General features: G+C 38.7%; 1 protein-coding gene across 2 annotated transcripts in view; it reads left to right on the forward strand.

The window, feature by feature from the left end:
* Nucleotides 1–24,444, forward strand: part of HHAT (hedgehog acyltransferase) — a 141,462-nt gene that overhangs the window by 85,019 nt on the left and 31,999 nt on the right. The window contains exons 11-12 of one of the 2 annotated variants that reach the window (XM_079297853.1): nt 460–604; nt 1,854–1,937. In XM_079297853.1, the coding sequence (XP_079153979.1) occupies nt 460–604; nt 1,854–1,921 (213 nt within the window). In that variant the 3' untranslated portion in view covers nt 1,922–1,937. Of the gene's footprint in view, nt 1–459; nt 605–1,853; nt 1,938–24,444 lie in introns of those variants that run through there. The other variant, XM_079297852.1, reaches the window with a different exon arrangement.

Raw genomic sequence — 24,444 nt, forward strand, 5'->3', positions numbered from 1 at the left:
TGGTATTCAGTGACAGGACAAAAGGCAGGGGGCACAGACTGAAATCCGGTTCAAACATTAAAAAAAAATTTTAACACAGAAAAATCTCTTTTATTGTGAAGGGTAGCCCAGTGAGGTTGGGCAGTCTTCATCATTGGAGATATTCAAAATCCAAATAGATACAGCCCTGAGCAGCCTTCTCTAGCTGACCCTGCTTTGATCCTTCTAAGTAACCTCTAGAAGTCACTTCCAGCCATAACTATAATTTGACACTGCTTTTAATCAGGAAGTCTTACTCCAATTTGAATGGCATTGGTGAGAGGTTCTGTTAGATATTTTAAAATATTTGTGATCTGTTCTGTAAAGATTTGAACTTCTGTATGAAAGTTGTTTGTTGTAATGTCAATATCTTTTTCTAATGCTGCTTGAAAATTTGCAGGGATTGTTAACTTCATCTGCACCTTTTGTTTTGCCCCTCAGGAACGTTTCTTCTCGCCAAGATTTCGTCGTCGACTTCATGCTGTCCTAGCATCTGTTAGCACTTCAATGCTGATTTTATCAAATCTAATATTTCTTGGAGGAAATCAAGTTGGAAAAATCTACTGGAACAGGATCTTTATGGAAGGCAAGTTTATTTTTATGTGCTTTCTAGATAACAAAATGTTCCAAATGTTACCTTGGGTGGGCTGAGCCAGGTTTTTCTCTCAGTGCACTAACTGGGAGTTAATTTTTTTTCTGGTCAAAACTATCAAAAAATCTGAGAAAATTTAAATAACTCTGCAGGCTGCATGGCTACAAAGTTGCCTTTCTCCCATTTAAGTCTAGAAGAAGGGCTGTCAGGCTTCTCTGTCAAGTGAAATCCCTGAAGATCAAGTAATAAATGTGTGACAAGCAACCAAGTTGAATTTTCCCCCACTCTGCATTTCACACACATCAGTAAGAATAGGCCTACTAAAGCCAACTCCATAGATTCTGTGGACAGTTAGTGATTAAGATCTGCATAATTCAACATAATTGAGCAATAAATGCCTTTTTTTTTTTTTTAAAGTGAATGTGATTTCAGGTTGGGGACCAGCTGACTATTGAGAACAAGTGTGGGGACAGGGGAAATTGGGTGCCAGTATCAGCCTATGGTACTGCTGAATAAGCAGTATGGGATGTTGTTCTCTGAGCTGACTCAGGAGACAAGTCAAGCTTTATTTTTTTTGCCAGAGGTCAATGTAAGTAGGACCAGTTTTCTTTTTAGGTTCTTACTGTTGCCAGTCAAATTAAGATCTTGTAGAGGAGAATTTCTTCCTCATGAGGGAAGTACTAATAGGCTTTTTTGCCTAGAAGTATTCTCCTAAAAAGACCACCACTCTACATTGCATTGTTTTCTCCTCTTTTTCCTTTCAATGGCTTAAAAATCAGCTCTGGAGTTCCAAGATTCTACTTAAGCATCCCAAAATAGTGAAACTCTTAAAGAGTGAATTATGTACATGAGTGGAGCAACTTATCTTATGAACTAAATGGAAAAAAGCATTCAAAGAGCTTCAAGAAGGGAACATTTTTATCTTGAAACATAGTGAAACTTTCTGTTAATACTGGACAGGAAAGAGGGATTTTTGTTCTTTAGAGCATAAAATACTTGTTTTCTGTTTTTTCGAAAGCCTTTGTTTGCTCTTAAATGGTTTCCTTTCAATTAGTTGGCTAATAGTAGAAAATAAGCTGAGAGAAAAGATTGAAAGTAAATTTAGATATCTTATTTATTAATAGAAAAGGACTAGTGAAATTGTCTCTCTTGGGCTTATAACTCCATACAAATGATTTCCATAATGAAATCTGTATATTAAATGAGAATATATATCAAGAAGATATGCTTTCCTTTTTAACAGGGCTAGCAGTTGTGCTGGTGTTTGCAGCTGATGGAGGACAATGTTTTATCAAGTATAACAATATTTAATTAAACCAAAATCAATTATTGATTGTTTTTCTAGGTTTGTGTTTTTTCTTTGGGGAGGGGTAGTTCTTTGATCTATTCCTCCTGCACTTGAATACATAGAGTTACTTAAGGATTAGGTACCAGTCATCTAAGACAGGAATGGGAAATTAGTTTAGTCATTTGCATCTTTGTTTCCATGATGTTTTAATCAAATTAACTTTATTTTTAGAGCATGAAAGCTTTTGCTTACTGCAGCTCATACTCCACAAGTAGAAATCTGAGTGTTTAACTTTGTGATCTTTATATGCCTCTATTATTTGATCACTGAGATCACTGTGAGTGTATTGTTTAACTGCATTGCTGTTCAGACAATACTTATGTACAAACTGAAACACCCACTAAAATTTTAATGCATCTACACATGTGATCCATCGTGATTTTCTTACTGTGGAACACTTGGGGTGAACTCTGGTATCAATCCAGTCTGGGGGATGAGCAGATGGAGAGCAGCTCATCAGTGAGAGGTTTGGGGGTGCTGGTGGATGAAAAGCTGGACATGACCCAGCCTTGTGCACTGCAGTGCTGTGTCCAGCTCTGGGGTCCTCAGCACAGGAGGGACATAGACATGTTGAAGCAGGTCCACAAAAATGAGCAGAAGGATGGAGCACATCTCCTATGAGGAAAGGCTGACAGAGTTGGACTTGTTCAGCCTGGAGAAGAGAAGGATTTGGGGTGACCTAATTGTGACCTTCCAGTACCTGAAGGGGCCTACAAGAACTATGGAGAGGGACTTTTAAAAAGTCTGTAGTGACAGGACAAGGGGGAATAGCTTCAAACTGAAAGAGGGTGAATTTAGATTAGGTACTAGGAAGAAATTCTTCCCTGTAAAGGTGGGGATGAACTGGAACACATTTTCCAGAGAAGTTGTGGATGCCCCATCCCTGGAAGTGTCCAAAGTCGGGCCTGGATGGATCTCTGAGTAACCTGGTCTAGTGGAGGCACTCCTGCCCATGGCAGAGGACTGGAACTGGATGTTCTTTAAGGTCCCTTCCAACCTAAGCCATTCAATGATTTTCTGATTGAAGGCCAGTCAAATCCAGGAGAACTATTCAAAACTTGGTGTTCAGTTTCAACTAAATTTAAGTGCTGGTCTGTAAGAGAGACAATAAAAACCTACATTTGGAGTGTGCAATGCTAAAAGCTAAAGTTAAACAATTTTTTTTTGTAGTCTGCACTGTTCTGGTGAATCAAATTCATCAATATTTATGATCCAAACTAAACACTACAAATGCATAATCTTTGATGATTTTTTTGCCAGCCCAAGAACAGATGAGATGATCTAGCTACTTAGCTTGAACTCAAGCTTTTGTCTTCAGCTACATAAAAAATTCAATGGGGATATGCTTGAGTTGTTAGAGCTAAGGGTGGTGGTGGTAGATGGGAGTTCTATGAGGAAGGGGAGAGCATTTGTTTGGGTTTTTATCTTTGTACTTCATTACTGGTGTGATGCAAGTAGTTCCCAAGAATGAAGATTTTCTTTTGTGCATTATGATTCTGGAGAAGTTTGATTAGAACAGATGTTGACATTCTGTCATTGTCTTGTGGAGAATAGTCTAGATATCTGGCAAAGGACCCCCAGAGCTCTTGTGTACATAATACCCAAATGTGAGTCCTTTCATTTAGTAGACAAAGCAATGTTACAATGTCCAATATGTTACTGAAATCTGCTAAGTATGTATTGAATTGGTTTGAGTCTATAATTGTTAGCTTTGGGTCAAGAAGAAAGAAGATATTCTGTGAATTTCAGGTTAAAATGTTAGAAATAATATTCTCTATTTAAAAGCTTTTTGATCTCTTTGAAATTTGCCTTGGTTTAGGAAACCTAAGCAAAACCTGAGGGTTTTGCACTACTCTAAAACCAGAGAGTGGACATTTGCATTGGAAAGACATCTCTACATTCTCATGAACACTCCAGCAAGACTTGAGTTTCATTGACTGAGGTAGCAGAAGGCTCTGCAGCATTAGTATGACATAAAGTCCCTCTGAGGTCAGGAATAGAGGTGTGGAAACAAAACTGACCACCTGTGCACTGTGCAAAGAACAGTCAGTTTCTTTCCTTTGTTCAAATCCCACAGGATTATGTCTGCAAAGATCTGTACATGTATGGGTAGGAATAAATAGAATAGATGTGTTTGTAAATGTAACTGGTATTTATAGATCACTAAAAAAAATTAGTCAAGAAGATATATACTAAACTCCAGCAATAAAATGCATTTCAGAGCAGAAATCAGTTCTGCAGGTTTAGGTGGCGTTTTCAGGTCTGGCAAGACAATGAACCTCAGAATATCAGTGTTGTAAAGCCACAAATACTCAGCCTACAGCACTTCGTAGTCAGAAGTTAGCAGTTCTATTGTATAATATCAAAAAACTGTGTTTGGAGAGCAGCTTCCTGTTAGCATGTGTGTGACAGTGATGCAAATTTAAATTAACAAGCTCTTAAATGGAAGTTTTACTGAAGCTTAGGATGTATGAAATGCACTTCTAGTTTTGCTCTTTGGTTGCTGAGGAAGATCTGCTCTATTCTTTTGCAAAGACTGTGTATTGTCAAAAACCTTTACAGTTTTCAGAGACTGGAGAAGAAAAGAGATGGATATGAAAGCACTTAAACCTCTGAGCCAGCACAGTCAGATCAAGGAGAATCATGCAAGTGGGATACCTTTGTTATCAAAGTTTTGTGAATTGAATTTTAGAAGCAGGATTTAGAAGTTTCCTGGGATCCTTATTTGACTGATACATGAGATGTTTTGAAGTGCTGTGGCAGTGCTTTCCATACTATAAACAAGAAGAGTTCATATCTAAGCATTTTTTAGTATTTCTTTTCTTTCCTCTTGTGAAAAATAGATTAAATTTCTCTGGCTTTAAAAATAATTTTGTGCATCATTAAAATCACTGTGTCAGAATTATGAAAGCTGAGGTCTGTGTGTCTTACATGTATTTGTTCTTAATTTTGTTCTCAGAATTCTCTCTGTTCTTTCTGTTCAGCCCTGCCTTAGTACTTGTTTCTAAAATGTAATTTGGCCCTGCTATTTGCAAAGAAAAAAGTTCCTATAGCAAGAATTTGCTCTGATCTCTCTTTAGTAGGAATTTTCTTGTGAATGACAATGTCACAAAAATCTAATAAGAAAGTAGGAGGAATATCTTCTATGTAAAAAACCATTTTAATCCTGTATTCTCTGTAATTAATTAATGCTTCACTTCAAAATGAGATGCTCCAACAAGTAGGGTTCACTTTGGAAGGGCTCACTCCTGCAACCAGCACTGTACAGTGCTTTTGGTTAAAAGACTGAAATATTTTATCAAGCATGGACAAAGACATTAGGCTGGGAGTGGACATAAGTTCATTGGGTGATGAAAATCTAAAATTCTTCCTGATCTTTTCCTGGTTTACAAAGAACAGAGTCCAGATCAATGAAGAAAGCACAGAGTACATTTCAGATTTTACTTTGAACAGCTGTCTGAAAACTGGACAGTCATAATTTAACTTGACTGTAAACCAGTACTTTAGCTATCCAATTTACCTTGCCAAATTTTGAGGAATGCCTCTCTGGAGGGCATTCAGCCCATGTACATCTGTATTAGCACAGGATGAGATGCATTGTCACCTTTCACTGCATTCAGGGGCATTTTGTACAGCCTAGGTTAGATTAGATTGGACACCCAGCCTTTGAGAAGGTGCCTTTAGTAGACATCCAGCAAAGACTGAATTTCACCCTCAGTTAGGCATGTTTTACTGGAGGGGTACAGAATGGCTTTCTGGGCAGAAGTCCTGCAATGAAGGATGTCTGACTGCTCCACCAGATTGTGATCTTTGTACATCAACAGTTTTGTGCCACCTGCAGCAAAAATAGACCTTGTGCAAAGATGCATTGACAGCACTGCAAAATGCATAAGTTAACCTCTTCTCCTACGTGATGTTCTGAAGGCTGAAGTTAAAATATGTGCACCTTTGGTTACTGCAGTTTTAAAAAGCAGTAAGCTGACAATTAGGGAGAAGGAAATATAACAGCACAATAGCAAAATTGGAAGTCTAGAGCTGTGATCTGAATAAATGATATTGTTATGTTTTGAGAGAAAAGTCTTGAGGGGAGAAATGGATACATAAAAGTTCCTGCAAATTAAATTTTACCAAGATATTCTGATCATCAGTGAGGTCAGGAGAAGGGGAAAAACCCTGTAAAATGTAGCAAGGAGTTGCACTTCACTGGTCCTTGTGGGTCCTTTCCATGTCCAGCTGTGGATAGTCTATGATTCTATGATATTACCTAGGTAAACTGTTGTATTGCCAACTTCTGAAAATAGTCTCCAGGGAAACAAAAAATCTGTCATGCAATGTAGAAAATACTGTTTTCATCATGATGTAGGATTAATCTCTAAATGGCCTCCAGATCCATTCCAACCTCTATTTTTGTTAGCTAGTTCATCAGCAATTAGAGATGTTTAACGCAAAACTAAAATTTATTTCTCTGTGTCTAATATTGTTCATAAATTGAAGATGGTGATGCCTTTATTTTGCCTCCATTTTTCTCTTTTAGTTTGCTTTGAAGCAAAATCCTATGCTAAGGTCCTATGCTAATCAAAATTAAGATAATTGGTTAATTTATAGGGAAAAGAAAATATGTTCTCATTAGCACCTTACCTACTTTATAGAGGCAGAAAGCCTTTGGACTTCTTCCCAGCTGTGCAGCACAGCAATCTTAGGAATTTAGGGCATCTTAGGAACTGATTTGCAAGTGGGAATTTCCACAGTCATAACATACAAGATTCAGATGTATGAATGAAACAAAGAGTGTGACATATTTGATGTAGCATGCCTAAATGTGGGTTTTTTGGCTTACTTTGACAGAAACATCAGGCCATTATCTATTATAATATTAAAACAAAATTATGCTGATTGGTAATTGCACTGTATCACAGGACTGAAGATTATTCTAACAATCTGTATTTGTTTCATTTTATGTAAATCACTTAGTGCATGAGTTGAGAATTGCAGTGGTATCAGCATCTTTCAAGGCTTTGTCCTGAACTGTTGCCTTTAGAAGTTTTGCCCTTGGTTATGAAGACAGTGAAATTAAGTTGTTGCTCTACAAAAATTCATTTATATATTAATAGTAGAGATGCCTTTCTAACTTCAACAACTAAATCATTTAAAAACTTTGGGTTATTGTGCAGCTCCACTGCTGTGTGAGATGTCAGTAACAAAAACAGATGAAAGATTCCTGTATTGGTTGCTGTATGTTCTAGTGTGTCTTCCATCTGGTAAGTTGTAGGCTGTATGCCTCATGTGCTGCTATAAGGAGTGTAGGTAGAAGGCCTCAGGATAATCACTTCATACAACCTCATCCTTCAGGAGCTGAGTCCTGCTAGTTGGATTAGGTCATAGATTTAGCACATTTTAAGGGCTGAGGGAAGAGGTGGAGTGTTGAGTTTTTCTGGGATATTTTTTCTCTTCTCTTATATTTACATATATTTATGTACTCAAACATCAGGACTGGAATGCTGGAGCAGCTGTCTTGAAGCTTTATTCCATCACAATCATCAGCCTCATTTTACAGAACCAAGCAAGGGAGATGGAACAGCTTCAGCTGCTAGCACAGTAGATGAAGTTGTTTTTGTTACAAAGTTTTTTAACAACTTCCTAGCCAATAGCATAATGTTAAAAACTGACCAGTGTTTGCTCAGGCCAATTAAGAAAGCCACACATACATCTTGCTTTCAACAATGCTTGTTTGTAATAGCTTAAAACAATGGATAAACTTCATTATTAAGCTTACATATTTCTACTATCTTGCTTAACATATTTTCCTGAGGCCTATCTCTACACAGCTCACAGCCCTGTTGTTTCTTGTCTTTGCATCTTCAACATTCTTGCATTTCTCCATCCTGAGATTTGCTTTCACACAGCTTTCTAAGAGTTCTATACCTTTTCTATTTCCCACAGTAGAGCAAAGTAGGTAGAACTTATTATTCAGTAGGGGTTAGTTGGACATTTTAGCTCTGAGGTCCTGCTTACAACAATGTCTTAGGAGCTATATTGCACATAACAATTTCTGAAATGGGTTGCAATGATACATGTAATTATCTAGCTCTGAAGGAGTTCGAAGGTGCAGGAGGAAAGAAATCATGCAGCAAAGAAACTCAAAGGAATCCACAAAACCTGTCAGCTGGGGCATTCCTGTGAGTGTGTGATACTTCACTGTCTATTCTGTGCATCTCAAGGTCTTTTCTCTGAAAGAAAAAGGAGGGCTGCTTCCATGATTGGCATTCAGAGTTTCAGATGGCCCTTGTTTTGGTTTGGAAAATTCTGCTGTAGAGTAGCTGCAGTAGAGTAGCTATTATGGTCTTCCAGCATTTTTGTTCCTCCAGATTTTCACTTTCACTAAGAAATTCCACTTGCTGCTGTTATGCAGAAACTTACTTAAGGTCATTTTTTCCAAAAAATATATTTATGAACATTATATTGATGAATTGCATAATTCAGAGAAATATTGCATAGTGGCAGAAGTATTACTGAAGATGTCACATTTTTCTAAGTGATTCATTCTTCATGCACGAAGGAAATCTGTTTCCACAATCATTTATGTGACCTTGCTTAGTGGGTGCAGTTCATTGGGATGTGAACTGGCAAAGTACCAAGAAAAATTAATTTTGGTCTGCAGCAATATGGAAATAGTATTTGGGGTTTTCCCCTGCACCTCCCAAATGATGACAGCTCTACGAAAGCAAATATTCATGTATTTTCTTCAGAGTTGAAACATTAAAGTGTTTTCTGTCATTTTCTGTTGAATCATGTTGGTTTGAGTCTCTGTTCCATGTGAAAATTGTTGGAGCATTGCTATGTTTAAATTCAACTCTTGCTGTTTAATCTCAATAGTTCACCATTTGTCTTTAATTTATCTTTAGATTCATAGGACCTAATCCTGCAACCAAATCAATGCAGAAAGATCTTTCTATCTAGAAAGTTCTAGAACATATGCAGACATATCTGCTGGGATCAGTATGATTCCAAGGCCAGAATGAGTCACAAAGAACCTATATTTCATATATCTATATATATCATATATCTATATTTTATATACATAAATGAACTCATGGTTTACATACATAAATGAACTCATGGTTGTCGTGACATGTATGTACCTGATTAATAAGAGACTTTATTTCAGCTAACATGCAACAATCAAGACAAGTTTTCTGAGGAATGATGTAATCTCTTTGTTTTCCTGTTCAGAAATTTCCAGAAGTCTTGTAGGTGCTACTTCTTTCTTGTCACTGAATCCCATTTCTTTCATATGTCAGTCAGCCCCTTTCATTTGTCTTCAGATTTGAACTAGTCCTGACTGGTACTTTTTTTTTTCAAATGCTTTTTGAGAGTTCCCATGCACAGAAAGTAACCTTTTTGCAGCAGGAACTGGAACACCAGCTGTATTTAGCTTTGCAATCATTGAGACTTTCATGACAACTTTCTAAGTTGTTTATTTCCTGAAAAATCATGTTAAAACAGTATTGTATTCCACAATTACTGACACTTGGAGCCTGCTAGATCAAATGTTCTCAACTTACAGCAACAGCAAAAAAAAGACACTTTTTTGCCCCAAATGCCAGCCTTACATATCAGTTTGAGATTGAGAATTCTAGCAGTGTTCATTCTGGTTCTTGCACCTCTACCAGTGAAATCAGAGGTGATAATAGTCCTCTTGTAAAGATGCATGGGCCACAGAGGAGGCTGAGCCTTTTTCTAAAGCTAGTGTTCCCTGTGCACAGGCATGAAAAGCAGTTAAGAGCTTCTTTTTCTTACTAAGGAAGCCTTGAGAATTTTTGCTGCACTATAGCACAGTTGTGCTGCATTTTTACACTAATGCTCTTTTGCCTATAATTTCATTCTAGGTTCACCGACAAAAATTTTTGTCTCTAACTACTTTAGCATCTTTTCTTTTTAATCTCTGAATGAATTTATTTCAACCATCTTTAAATAGCTGCTGCTTTAAAGAAAAGAGAAGCTAAAAGTGCAAGAACCCAGAAAAAAATGAGTTGTTTCAGCTTTGTCTTGACTGTTGGGGTTTGGGAGAGGATTTGTTTAGTGTTTGTTCTGGTTTGTTTCAGTGGGAGAGAGCAAAGCCTTGTATACATGTTTAATCAGATTTATGGACTTACACCCTAGTAAGTACTGACAGTTCTGTAAAGTGACTTCTACCTCATGTCCTTCCATTTATTACTAAATTGCATGCTGGGACATGTTTTCTTAAGGTACTTTGCACCAGCCAACAAAGACCTGAAACTCTGCAGAGTTGGGAGTTAAGCTCATGCTGAACTTGGAATGTAGCAGGCTTTATGTGGACATTATCAAACCCTATGAGAAACAGCACCATTTGCTGGAACAGGCAGCTTTGCTATGAGGCAGAAGTGTGTCTCCTCCCTAAACAGCTGCATTTTTTTCCTCAGTGCTGAACCAGTCATTGATAATCTTGCTGTTTCGTGTGGTGCCTGTAAAGGATGCATAAGCAGGGAATCATGTGGATCTATTGTTTTTAATCTCTTTTGACACTGTCTTCCCCTGAGAAAATGGAGAAATATCTGTTGTCTCCAAAAACCTTGATTTTGTGTCCTGCAGAGGATGCACCCCTGGGACACCATGTTCATCATGCTGTCATGGGGTGAGTTGTCATGGCCGTTTGAATACATGAAGATCTGTGAGATCAGATAGAATTAGATTACTAAATGGGACAGTTCCCAGAATTGACTTAATAATCCTAGAAATACTGCAATTTACTGTTAGTGCATGTACACCCATCTCTGAGTAACAGAATGTGCCTGAGATATTAAGCTAAATAAATGCAAGAAATATTAATGCCTTAAAGCCAGTTATAAAGTCAGACATCATCACAAGCATTCTCAGTTATTGTTAGAAATTACATCTGATGCTTGCAGTTCATTCTGTAGTGAAATAATTATAGTTTTTAGAGCAGAGAAATTCTTCAAGAATGTTTCTTCCAATAAAGTAATGGATTTCAAATACTAGGGTAGTTTTTATTTAATACACTGTCTTCCATTTTATCTTTCTCATTTCTCACTTACTGCTTCTAAATTTCCTGATCTAAGATGAGAGTGTACTGAAGCCCAGTAGTAACCTGTTGGCTTGTGGCTGTCTTCATAGGTGTTGAATTTTCAGTGTTGGTAGGTTAGCTTAGAAGCCTGCTACAAATGTCTTGGCTGTCCATGTTTTAACAAGACCCATTTTATTTCTGACAGTTGTTGAGATACCTGACAGAGATTTTCCACGAATCCCTGTCAAGCTGCCAAACCTGTGCATTCCTGTCCATTCTGTGGGTGAGCAATAAATGGTGTGAGTCACTTGAAGCTACAGAGCAGCACCCCTGTGTTTAGGCATCTTAAGCTGAAAATATGCGCTATTGTTAATAACTGATTCATAATTCATTTTTCCTTTTAAAGCTGCTTCCTTATTTTTGCAGCTTGCATCAAAAACTGGTAAATACTTGATAAGTTTTTTGTGTTTAGTATCCATCCTCCTAGCCCTGTAAGAACATTGGACTATTGATTTTTATCCCTTCTGCCCTCTTTCATGTGGTTTTTCTTAGACCCACAGCTAAGCCCTCTATCAAATATAATAATCCATCTGCAAATTCTAGCTTAGGCTTTAAAACAATCCTTGGAGAAGAGTGACTTCTGAATTATACTAAAGTATCCATAAAAATTCTCCCAGTGGTGGGACTTTTATGTCTGAATAAAAATTTCTCTTGCATCTAGATTGAACAAAATCTCAAATCCTTGTACTTGTATGGAGTGTTGTTGTTGAAGAGGGTTCTTTTGCTCTTCAAAAATGGTAGTAAAGTGTTGCTGAAGTAGTTGCATTGTTCAGAAGGGAAAACATCTTCTTTAGTAGTGCTTAAAACTGAAAGAAAACTGTAGGTACTCTGTTTTATTACCTGCAGGTTAATATGTATCCTGCAGTGAGGACTAGTTTGCAAATAATTGAAAATATTTTTGACTTGAATTATAAATCTGCTCTCTGTCTGTTATTTATAGTGAGGGTATTTTCTATTTAACAAGTAGTTTGCATGTAAATAGTTGAAAACCAGCTTATCAGAGAATCTTAATGTTGTCCCAGTTGCTATTACCTTTGTTTTAAAATGCTTAAAACAGTGACCATTTTTCTAGCATGTCTGTTGCACACAGCTTAAAATGTTACATGCATATATATATATTTATATATATATATAAATAAATATATATATTCTTATATATTTTTATATATTTATATATCTCTTCACTGCTGTGTATAAAAACTGCTTCAGTGACATTTTTACTGCAGCAAAAAGGAAATTAAATCATATATCTGCAACAACATCATCTTTAAGACAGGGGCACTATTTATCACAGCTGAAGTCCAACTTTTGGATATCTTATTTTTCACCCAGCATTGAGACAGGTGACAATTTGCAAATTTCTGGCCAAGTGGCATGTTAAAAGTTTTAAGAACTGTTGACCTCTACCAATGTGGAAAACAAAATGCTGAAAAACTCTAGAGAACTGCTGATAGTGTGTACAGACTTTCACCATAGCTTCAGTTCATATTTTTCCAGGTCAGGAGCACCTGACAGTTTTTTGGGGTTTTTTTTGTTCCTCTGATATGCAACTGGGAAGAAGGGATTGGAGAAAATTGCTGTTGTTAACACCAACTGAGCAATATCATGGTGGGTCTGCAGACTTCTCTAGAAGTGGAATAAGCTAGGAGACTGGACTCCTGCTCTTGGTAATAGTTTGACCACTTGAGACCACAGCAGCTTTCATAAAGCTATGAAAAATGTCCATCACACCCATCTGGATGTGCCAGGAGGAGAGTTTGAATGGGAGTTTCTATATTAGTTAGAGTAGCAAAAGCAGTGTCACTCCAGCTTATTGTATTCCATTGTATTCCTTACTATCCTAGCAAAATGAGATTCCATTTCCCATCATTTTCTTACCCAGTGTGTTACTGTTTCATCAGAAGTAACAGTAGATCTGTATGACTAGTACAGGAAAGTGCCTTGTGAGTCAGCACATAGAGCCAAAACAAGGATGGCCAGGACCCTCAGGGTAAAACCATCACTAGAGCCCTGATGGAAAACCATCACTATCCCCCAGAAAGCCTCTGAACATTATTTGGCTCAAAATTCTAAGAGAGAAGACTGCTGTATTTAGTATCTTTTTGGTGTCCAGATGCCTAAAGCCCTCAGTGTTCACTGAGATGTGTAAACACTATTGTGACCAGTTTATTGCAATCTTCACAATGTGATAGCCAGTGTTGCATATTAAATTAGTGACACAAGTAGATGGAGAAATCAGAAGTTGGTTCCTATTTATTAAGTCCTCCTTCTGTGAAGACTTAATGGGTAAAATTTGAGCTGTGTAATTAATATTTTGCAGCAGATCAGCCATGTGATACACTGATAGTGGCTAACCTTTCCAGTCAAAAGGAGAAGTTTCATGCTAAACATGGAGGATCTGTGCTCATTTTCATTGGATGAGCATTCAGAAAAACAGAAAAAACAGTATTTGTTAGAGAGATGGGACTCATTCAAGTTTTACAAGCAAGCTGTCACTAAAGACACTCAACAGTCTTTTTAAAAGTGCAAATATTCTTTCACCATTGTGTCAGACCAAGTTTTAGTGCACTGTCACACTTGAAGGTCAATATTCTTGTGGTACCAGGTATCATGGTAGCTTCCAGAACCAGATGCCCAAGGCAGAAATGTGCAGGGAATGGTCCAGGTCTGCAGAGTTCAGGACAGTAAAAGCTTTCATTACAGTGAGAGCCATTGCACATGAGATCAGTGAATGTTTTGCTGACACTGACTGCAGTGAATGCCCTCATGCACAGGGCAGGACATAAAACTGGGCAGTACTTGGTGATGCATAATGTTACACCTCCCTGAAACAGCAGGATTTCATTTCCCTTGTGGAACTGAGAAGGAAGTCATTATTTCTTTATCTTACAAATATGTGTTATTTCTCACTCTTCTACTGTTGACAAAGGTCACAAATATTTTGGCTTAACTACAACTAAAGTGTGAGAACAACAAAAGACAAGCACTAATTAGTATTCTTTTGACTGCTGTTCAGAAGGAATGGAGCTGTATTCTCAGCTCCCTCTTAAGCTCCAATGGAGATTAAAAGAAGGCAATGGCTATGAGGGAGGACTGAAAAAATAGAAATGGAAACAAGGTGGATCCACCCAATTTCTCCACAATGCAAATTTATGCAAAATAAGTCTGGAAGAGAGACCTGCATTGAACCTAATCCATCTTTGCAGATTTCTTCCATGGTTTTTGCATAGGCTCTCACTGTTTGCTTGGAGAAAAGCTGTTGTCCAGTTCCTTCCACTGGGCTGGTTTGTGGAGCAGAAAATCCCATTGCAAAGTAGCACAAGGAACATGGATGGCATATTGTGCAGTGCAAGATACCAGTGGGATTAGCAACTGGCTGCAAGAGCACATTGTGTTGAATGAATAAGTTATACCTACTTTAAAATGTAATGCAGACCAACATTTTTAATTTGTAAAAGCAGAGTTCAGATTCACATCTGCCTGTGGCTGCATTACCTCGTGTGGCTGGCACTGACACAAGTGCTGAGGATAACCCCAGCAAGGTCCCTGATCTTGGCACTGGAGGGCAGCTCACACAAAATATGGCATTACTGGCTTTTTTCTTGGGGTTTTTTGTTAAAGGGACTTAGCAATCAAAGCTCACATGCCCATTACAGCTGGAAACAGAGTTTTTTGTCCAGGTTGTTCCTCTTAAAAGAAGTTGGATGGATAGCAGAGAAATTGCTTTTTGGACTCTCCAGTAATGAAGACAACTTTTCCTTGGTGATAAAGGTTTGAACAGCTGTAAAACTTTTTCAGTTTCTGCTGAAATTTGGAACAAATTGCAACAGCTGTCAGCATGCTGACAACTGCAGAACACAATAGATTCTACCATAATTTAATGAAGTCCAGCTAAGGCCTAGGAAAGATGTAAAGTCCATTTACTCTGGCTGTTCTATCTCTGACCATGTGTTCTTTTACTTTATTTCTAAACCAAAAAATACTCATTTATCATGTACAGGATGACTTTTTTTCTGCCAGTCTGTCATTTTGAAGAGGAACACCAGAAAGTATATCACCTTTTAGAATAATTTCTCTTTTATTTACCTTAAAAAACCCCCACAAAACGCTTAGAAGAAATCAAAAAGTCCTTACCTACACACAGTGTCATCTGGAATAAAATCTAAATCATATTCATATTAATCTCAAAATTTTACAAACATATACTGTCCTTGACAATGTTCCTTCCTTTCCCTAATTCCCTGAACAAATAAACCAACCAACCAACTAGTGGGTTGAGACTTTATTACCATTATTATTATTACAGAGCTGACACAAGGAAAACATACAGGAGTTTAACTTCATCAACACCTACATTTTACAAATCCCACAGGACATTAGTGAGGCTTTGTGTTTAGCAGGAACTCTACTTGCAAGGCATGAAAGAGGCACAATGCCCCTATTTTGTTCATTTGGTCATGTTTTAATCCTTGGAAATCCTTTTTCTAAGCCATGCCCAGGGAAGAATTAAAGGCTTGACTACCTTGTGACTACTTTTATTTTTATAAATTCTTTGGTGGATCACGCCTTTTGACAGTTTTGGATTTTACTTGTGCTTGTTGAAAGGCATCAGGATTCACTCTGGGCTAGAGGATGTGTGATAGGTGGTCCATCACTCTTGGCTGTCTGGCAGACTGACAATAATATTGCTTTACAGTAGCTGTCACAGATCTGCTAAAGATACCATGAGTTTTTTATTTCAGCCCCTCCCAGTCCCAATATCACCCTAAATATCTCCTTGATACAGAAGAATCAGAATAGTTTGAGGACATTAAAGAGCAAACTGCCTGAAGAGACTGAGTAGCATACAAATGATTCAGAAAATACTTATTTGGCATTATTTTTTAGATAATGTATTCAGGAGGAAGTAAATCAGTAATGGGATTTAAGAAGCACAAAAAGAGATTTCAGTATAATGAATTACATTCACAGAAGTGATACCAGATATCTATAGATATTACAGGGAGGGTTTTTGTGTGAAGCACAAACAGCATACTCAGATTTTTAACTCTATTGTGCACTGTATTGGTGCAGTGTCTGTTGAAAACAGCATTAGTGCTTTGCATTAATTTCATTATTCACCCTGTTTCTGTTGGGAAGCAAGTTTTCCCACTGTAAGAAATAAAAGGACTTCATTAGTCGTTTGATGGCTGCTTGCAAAAGCTGATAATGTTATAGCACCTGAAATTATAAATCTCATTCCTCACTGAAGTTCCAGATTGTTTTATTGAAGCAAACACCACCAATGTGACATCTTCAAACTGTATGCCCACATGTTCAGTGGTGCTGCAGAATGTACTATTTATATTTCATTAAAAACTTTGTGATGTGATACAGCCCCAGCTGCAATGGAGTGATTTCAAAGTTTCCATTTTTTAAATTGAAATATCTACCCATGCAGAATTGGTTTGAATACAACTGTCATCCCATTGACTAATGGAGGAGGGGGAAATGCTTGCCTGTTATCATTTTACCATAGGCTGATTTCAGGAGAAGAAGATAAAGCAGATTTACTTTATGAGAGTGGTCCAGTGCTTGGTCTTGAAGAAGCTCTTGTGACAGCCCCAGAGCTTTTGTAAAGAGAGGCTGATTGAACATTTTGGTTTATGCTGAACAGGTTAGGAATAGGTTTGGTTATGCCATTGCTGGCATCAGTTTTACTGAGCTAGAGTGGGAGTACTCACATGGTCATTACTGATTTTGCTTAATTGAAAGGAACTGAAACGTGATATTTAATTAGACCAATATTAATCTACAGTTTTGTTTAGGAAAAGGAACATTAATAAGCATTGAATATTAGCACTGATGTAACCATGATCCAAATAGATGGATATGTTTATAAACACACAAAACCTTAAACTGAAATGGCTCTGCCATTTACCTTTTACTTCCCATAAAATGAGGGAAAACTCATGAAATAACTACCACATGCTAATTTATACACAGGAGCTTTTCAGGGTTGATCAAGTGTCTGAAATTACCTGTGTGCTTGAGTCAGGTAGAAGTTTCCCTTGAATGTTGTCTGACAAATTTCTTAATACTCAAGTTTTCAAACAGAGGAAAGGAGTGTTACAAAGCTAAAAGTATTCTATGAGATGCCCTTGGGAAACCTTCCCATATATAATTTTGCTTGAATTTGATATGCTGGAGTTGTTTTTTAAATTTTGTTGGTTTTGTATTTGGTTCAATTCTGGTTGCTGTAACCTCCTGCTTTAGCAGTGCCCTCTGTGTCTCACAGGGAGCAGTGGCCAAAGGTGAGGTCACTGGGCATCTTCCTGTTTCCTGATAACTTATCTGAAATGTTATGGACATATTCCAGGATTTCATCTTTTTCCTTTATGACATTGATTAGTTTTCTGGATTTATCTCTTAATTTGTCATGCTACCAATTTCTGTTTCTTAAAATAATCATTCTGTTGCAATGCTTCTAATTTCAGTGATTATTACAGCTCATCTGTGTAGAAAAGTAGTGGCAAAATTCCAAACTAAGGAGTCTTCAATTTAAAGTGCCAGAGTTAGTACAGAATAGCATATTCAGTATTACTGAGCAGAAAGCCTCTCCATTTTGGCCTCCAGATCATAAATGTGCACTGCTTGTCTGGCAGCTGAGCTGTGGTTTCTATTAATCTAGTTCTAACAGTATGGCATTTTTCCCTTGAAAAGGGAGGAGAAAGCAGCTTGCTGGAGACTTGGCATAGAGCTTTTTGTCCCAACAGAGAGTTTTTACCCTGTAACAGCAAAGGAGACACAGAACTGTCGTGTCGTAGGTAGCCCAGATGCTTCAGCAAGTGAAAAAATAGCTTGACAATATTAAATGTGAGTGAGGGGTGGGTGAGTTACAAATTCTAGCTACACAAATCAGTGCCCGTGGTAATACAGTAAGTTGGTTGGGGTTTTTTTCCCCCTAGATTAAACAGTGTTAAAAACCTGTAAAAATAAGAATTTTTCCCCTGGCAACTCAGATTAAAATGCATAGATGAAACTGAATTGAAGCTGAAGTAGAACTTGCATTGAAGGACAAGATTTGATTCTGTAACTTAAAAGAAGCAGCACAGAAGAATCAGCTGTACAGTTTTGTGTGACAATGTGATTATTACCATGTTACATTGCTCCAGAACACTGTATTAGCATCTGAATTTTGGAGTGCCTGACATTTATTTTATTTAGTTAATGGCAAAGTTTAAGAGGCAAAATTTGTTTTCCTGTTGCTCTTCCCACCATCCTCCTATTTGGTATAGTTTTGACCTGAAACAACTAATTATAGTACTTTAAGGACATTTAGGAATTCTTCTTCCAAGTTTTATTGTTTGCATTTCCCCCAGAATGTCAAGTATAACCTTGTGAGGATAGTTTGACATTTCTGCAGCTGCACTCCATCCCAGTATGTTTTGCTCATGACCAGATTTAGTAAATTTCCTATGTTCTTTATCCAGAAAGAGAATAGATTTATTGGACATAATTAGTTTGTTTTAAATCATGACTGCTTATCACTCTTACCTTTGTCATCACAGAGGTTGTTTGTAGTTTTTGTTGCCTAAATATTTGTGGCATTCCTTTAGTAATTATACATGCCAGCATTTACAGCTGCTCTCCATTAAAATGAGCCTAACTGCTCTGCAGCTACTTTTTCATCATTTAAGAGAAATTGGCTTGTGATTTGGAAGGGGGCTCAACTCATTTGGCATCCTAACAAGTGTGTTGTGTAGCTCTTTGGATACTCTGGAGTGCCAATGGAGAAGCATTTGGTGTGTTAGCAGGGATATGTCTGCATCAAGCAGGCAAAGGAGGGCTGCATTTCCACTGCTGCCTGTCCTGCTAATCATAAGTGAACCTAAGAATTGTGGGATCTCATGGATGGTGGGATGTACATTGTCAGCATAACTAAAACATAAAGTTGAGCTGACTGAGCCTTTCTGACTTAGAGAGGTTTTCTCCCCTTTATAGCTGTCTGCTAATTATCCGTCCAGAATAAAGAATGCCCAGCAAATGCAGCCAATTCTGTGGATCTCAGCTTTACTGCAAAAGTAAATAAATCCAGGAGAGGTATTGTAAAGGATTAGCAGTGCAGTTATTGCAGTTATAAATAGTCACCAGGGTTCCTGATTGTGAGCTGCATTCACACACCTTTCCCCCCAGTGATGGAAAGAAATTGGAAGGTGACAGCAAGGTGATGGATGAAGAATTGATGGATACAACTGTCCTCTCTTGGCTTCTTTAATAAAAGGAAAAGCACTTATTCTGTATTACTGTCGTGCACAAAGCCAGTACCTTTCCTGAGGGCCTTGGAAAAGGTAGCACAGAATTCATCTTTCTATTTGCAATTCTGGAGCTTGGGGGTCAGTCACTGCTTCATTAGTTCATGTGTAGGAGTGATAATTCAGGGCAGAAAGAAGATTAGCTTCTATTAATTACTGTAAATCCCTTACAGCATCTTCTGTGGTGGAATTAATAAGCAATTAGTTGCTGCTGGAAGCTACTGAGATTTCAAATATATAAAAAAGTAATGATGAGTCAGAACTGTATCGCATTAGTTTTGTAGGAATGTTGAGGCTGAGGATGACCATGAAATTGTGACAGTGACAAAATCCCACCAAAAGCCATCTAGACAACTGCCATTTCAGACTGTTGTTTGTAAGATCTGAAGTATTTTTAATTCTCCTTAATTCCTATTCAGGACCAGTACTGAAGGGATGAGTTTGTATTCAAGGGCGTTTCTTGGCTGTCTGCTGGAACGGTTTTGCTGAATGACTTATTTGGGCTAATGTAATTAAGCTTCTATCTGAGCCAAGCCCATACCTGTGTAAGTGTGCTGCAGTGCTGCTGGGCACGCTGTCCTTGCTCTCTGTGCACACAGATGGCAGGGCAGGGCTGGGGCTGCATCCCCAAGCAGCTTTGTGCAGCACAAGTGGAGCTCTACAAGCAGCAGTTGGCTCCGAGGGTCTGCTGATTACAAAATGCTGTTGACAAGAAAATTGAAAATGTCAACGTGGTGTAACACTCTGAAAGCAGAGAGTATATCTCAGGTGCACATGCAAAATGTCAGGCTGGAGGAGAGAAGGCTGAAGGGGATCTTTCTGCTCTCTCAGTTATCTAAGGGGAGGGCATGGATAAGACAGGAACAGTCATCTTAAGGTTGCATAATAACAGGACAAAAGGCAGAAGTCACAAGTTGCAAAAAGGGAATATTCAATTAAATTTCATGGAAAAAATTTCAGAATAGATTGGCCAGAGAGGTTGTGGAGCTCTGCTGACAAAGCCCTGGGCAGCCTTATGTGATGATGGCACTGGAAGAAGATGAGAGAGCCTTCTGACCTAAACTGGAGTTTATAGTCCTAGACTACCCTCACAAGTCCCTGCATGCTTCATAAAGAGGTTACTTCAGACTGAATTTGTTGTTTAGCATTGTCAGGTTTTAGTTTCAGCAGAGAGAAATCCACTGCAGGCAGATTGTGTTGCTCTGTGATGGTGTAACAGAGGCAGGCAGAGGATTCACTTCCAAAGCATATATTTTCATTTTTAAAGGGACTTTTTTTTTAAACTCTCCCTTATGCATTTTGTCAGGTACATCCAGCATGAACTAGATAAGTAACTCTTACACAGTCTCAGATCTATTGTTTAAAATGAATCACAGGTGAAAAACTGTTGTTGCAGAACTACTCTGTGTAACAGTCTGGAGCAGATTGGAAAAGCTCCAGCTTGCTTCTCATACTCATATATTTTCATGGTCTCTGGTGCTGTAATAGATTTTTGGTTTCTGAGATTTGAGTTTAGCTTTTAGATTTACTTGAACTGCTGGAACAATGAAATGTGGTTGTGTGGTGAGGCTTGCAGCTGAATATGGCAGATAAAAGGATTATCTCTCTTCTAGTGCATTGTTCAACATTTTTAAAAGTTGCTTCTAATTCTGAATGGAAACAATACAGACAGGATTAGCTTTGTTTTAAAAAATGCAACAAAACAGTACGAACTATATGCAAAGGCATCTTGGCTGAAAATCTTACTTGTACCTCTAAGGTGTGTGCAGTGTGGGGATGTTGACACACAGTTCAATTTTCTTCTTTATTCTGGACCAAATATCTGCTTTTTAGACTTTTAATTTCATCTTTGTCTCCTTTTCTGTTCTCATTCTCATTTTCCTTTTTCCTTTGCACACAGCATTTTCTGTCCTCAGCTGTGTCCTTACCTGCCTATCCTGCAGGTCTTTCCTCCCTTCCTTTCCTTATCTCCTTTTTGTTACCTTTTTTCTGGTATCTTCTCTGCAATCCTCAGCATTAGTCATGCACAACCACACTTCCATTTTTACCCTTAGTTATTGTTGTACAATTGTGCATTTTCTTCTTTATTCCATTTTCAAGCATGGGAGGATGTGATTTTGCTTCTGCAGAAAAATCCCCAGCAGTTCATTGAAATGACTCTTTGCCAGCAGTAATGGCCACACAGACCCCAGACCTTGTCATCCTCTTTGTGAGTTATATGGCTTTGTGTGCTAGCAAACCTTCTAGCTTTTGGCTTGAATTTCACATATTAAAAGGAGAAATTGAAGAAATGTTTTATTTCCCAAGTTGCCTTTCTTTTTTACAGTAAAATCAATGGTGGAGTGAACACAATCTACCTGTTTTCTTCCTCTGCTGTCTGCCAATGATGCATCAAGTTACAGGGGATGAATTTAAGAGCAGCTCATGGTGGCACCTGGCCAGCTCAGTGAGAGAGGCTGCCTGCAGAATTCTGTTCCTAATGAAATGGCCCATTTCATTGATAGGTATTGATCAGCAGTGGTGTGTGTTTCTGGGGCTTATTGTACAGAAAGGGTCATGGGGAAGGGAACAAGCTGTACACTACGGTGGATTGACCTTGGTGTCAACCAAAGCCACTCTGTTGCTTCCCTTTCTCAGCTGACAAGGAAGAAAATGCAACAAAAAGCTCCTGGGTCAAGACAAGGAGCTGAGAACTCACTCAGCAATTACTGTCATCGGCAAAACTGACTCAACTAGGGGGAAAATTAATTTGACTTATTACCAAACAAATCAGAGTAGGGTAATGAGAGATAATCTTAAAAACACTTTCTCCCCATCTGTCTGTTCTTCACGCTTGATTTTTCTACGTCCTCCCACCCAGCAGTGCAGTGGGACAGGAAATGGGGACTGTGGCCAGTTCCTCACATATCTCTGCACTCCTTCCTCCTCAAGAGAAATCATCCCATTCCTCTGCTCCAGCATGGGGTCCCTCCCACAGGAGACAGTCCTCCATGAACTTCTCCAATGCCAGTCCTTCCCGTGGGCTACATTCATTGTCAACTGCTCCAACCTGGGTCTCTCACAAGGGGTGCAGTCCTTGGTGTCACAAGTCACCTGTAAACCTGCTCCAGCATGGGTCCTCTCTCCATCATGCCATGGATCCCTTCAGGAGTCTGTTCCAGCATGGTCTTCCCATGGGGTCACAGCCTCCTTTGGGCATCCACTTGCTCTGGCATGGGATCTGCCACAGGCTGGAGGTGGATCTCTGTTCCCCCATGGACTTCCATGGGCTGCAAGGACCTTCACCATGGCCTGCAGGGGAAACTGCTTTCGTGTCTGGAGCACCTCCTGCCCCTCCTTCTGCACTGATTTTGGGGTCTGCAGGGCTTTTATTCTCCTTTACTCTCACTCCTCTTTGTCAGCTACAATTGTGCAGATTTTTTCTCTCTTCTTAACTGTGTGATCCCAGAGGTGCAGCCACTGTCTTGGAGCTGACTGGCATTGACTCCACTAGACCAATTCACAGATGTACACCCAGCACACCTGGGGCTTGCATCTTGGGCTTGTGCAGATTTTGCTGTAAGGACTGAAGCAGTGTAAGAAGTTGTGAGACAGGGAGGAGCTAAATGCAGGTCTGTTCTGACAAGCAGTGACAGCTCCTAATGTTCATATCAAGTGCTGAGGACAAGGAGAGAAATGGTGGCAGAGAAGAAGGTGCAGGGCAAGCAAGTGACCCTTGTGTCTTATTAGGGAAGGAGCTGAGGGAAAGCAGTGGCACTGTCTCAATACTGTTATGTCTGTACTGTGGTAAGCAACTGGCAGGAATGCTGTGTTTCTGTGCTTAGAATTAGTAGAATGGAAACTCACTGTACTGCAGGACTGCAGTGCATGCCATCACCCTGGAAACATTTCTTTGAGAAGCCCTTTTTCCCTATCTTGCCCAGGAGATACAAGTGCAAGGTCTTTAGGGTTGTTCCATAGTCCTGCACCTGACAGAGGAGATGAGCTTTGTAGAAATTGTTCCTTCTTTGTAAAAAAGCAAATAAAAATTTGTTCACACTGTGTATGCAGCACTTTGAGTATCTTCCAGGATATGGGACTGGGCATCTTCATTCTCAGATGAGTCTCAATCTGCAAAAGCTACATGTAAGGAGAGTTCAACGAGTTACTCATTTATTACAGAACTCAGCAAGTTATTGCCACACGACATTCAGGATATTGAATCCCATTTATACACCAATAAAAAGCAAGGAAAATTGCACCTCACTGTAGCATCTAACTAATAAATCTTTTCTGAGAGAAAGAGCAGGAGCCACATGAGTTTTGTTGCTGAGCATCACTGGGTTTTGTACATGGAAGTTAGTAGGATTCTGCTCACACTGCTATCAAGTGACAAAAAATCTGTCTTTCATGTAGGTAAAATAAGGCCCTGCTTTGTAGTATTTCTGTGTAATGATGGGCTCCCTGCTTCTCTTTACTCTGCTGTGTTTGAACTAGTTATAATTAGCAGTGACACACATTTGGCAGGCAGTGTGGGCAGGTGGCCATGCCACTTAGCAGCACTGGAGCTTGGGAAGCAGTGAGTGCTGGCCTAGCCCTTCTCTGCCAGCTCAGGTGGAGCAGCTGACCCTGCTAAACCCTCACTCTCCCAGCATCTGATTTTTGTGTGGGAATTGTACTGGTCTGCCAGACTTCATATCTTTTTTTGTAGTATTGGACAATGGCTTTCCAATAACATTCTGGACATCTCTCTATTTCAGCAGAATCAGGCTTTGGGAAAAAAATAGCTGTGTCATGATGTACAGAGGAGTTTATCAGCTGGTCTAGTGCTATTTTCATGATGTCTGTCCTTCTTGTTGCCATGCAGTTTTATTAAAGGGCAGTAAGGAACATTATGGTTTATTAAATCCAGTGCTAGTTAAATTTTAATAAACTTCAGTTAATTATAAATTCACTTGGAAACCTGATGTGATGTAAAACAGAATTACATATTTCCCTTTCCTCTGTTGTTGTTGTTAAGTGTTTTTCCTACTACTCTGGTTTTCCTGAAGATCAGCCTCTTGTTTCTCTGCTGTTTTAACTTTCCAAAGTAGCTGCCTTGTATTTTCAG

The sequence above is a fragment of the Erithacus rubecula genome (genome assembly GCF_903797595.1).
Source record: "Erithacus rubecula genome assembly, chromosome: 2".
Lineage (NCBI taxonomy): Eukaryota > Metazoa > Chordata > Aves > Passeriformes > Muscicapidae > Erithacus > Erithacus rubecula.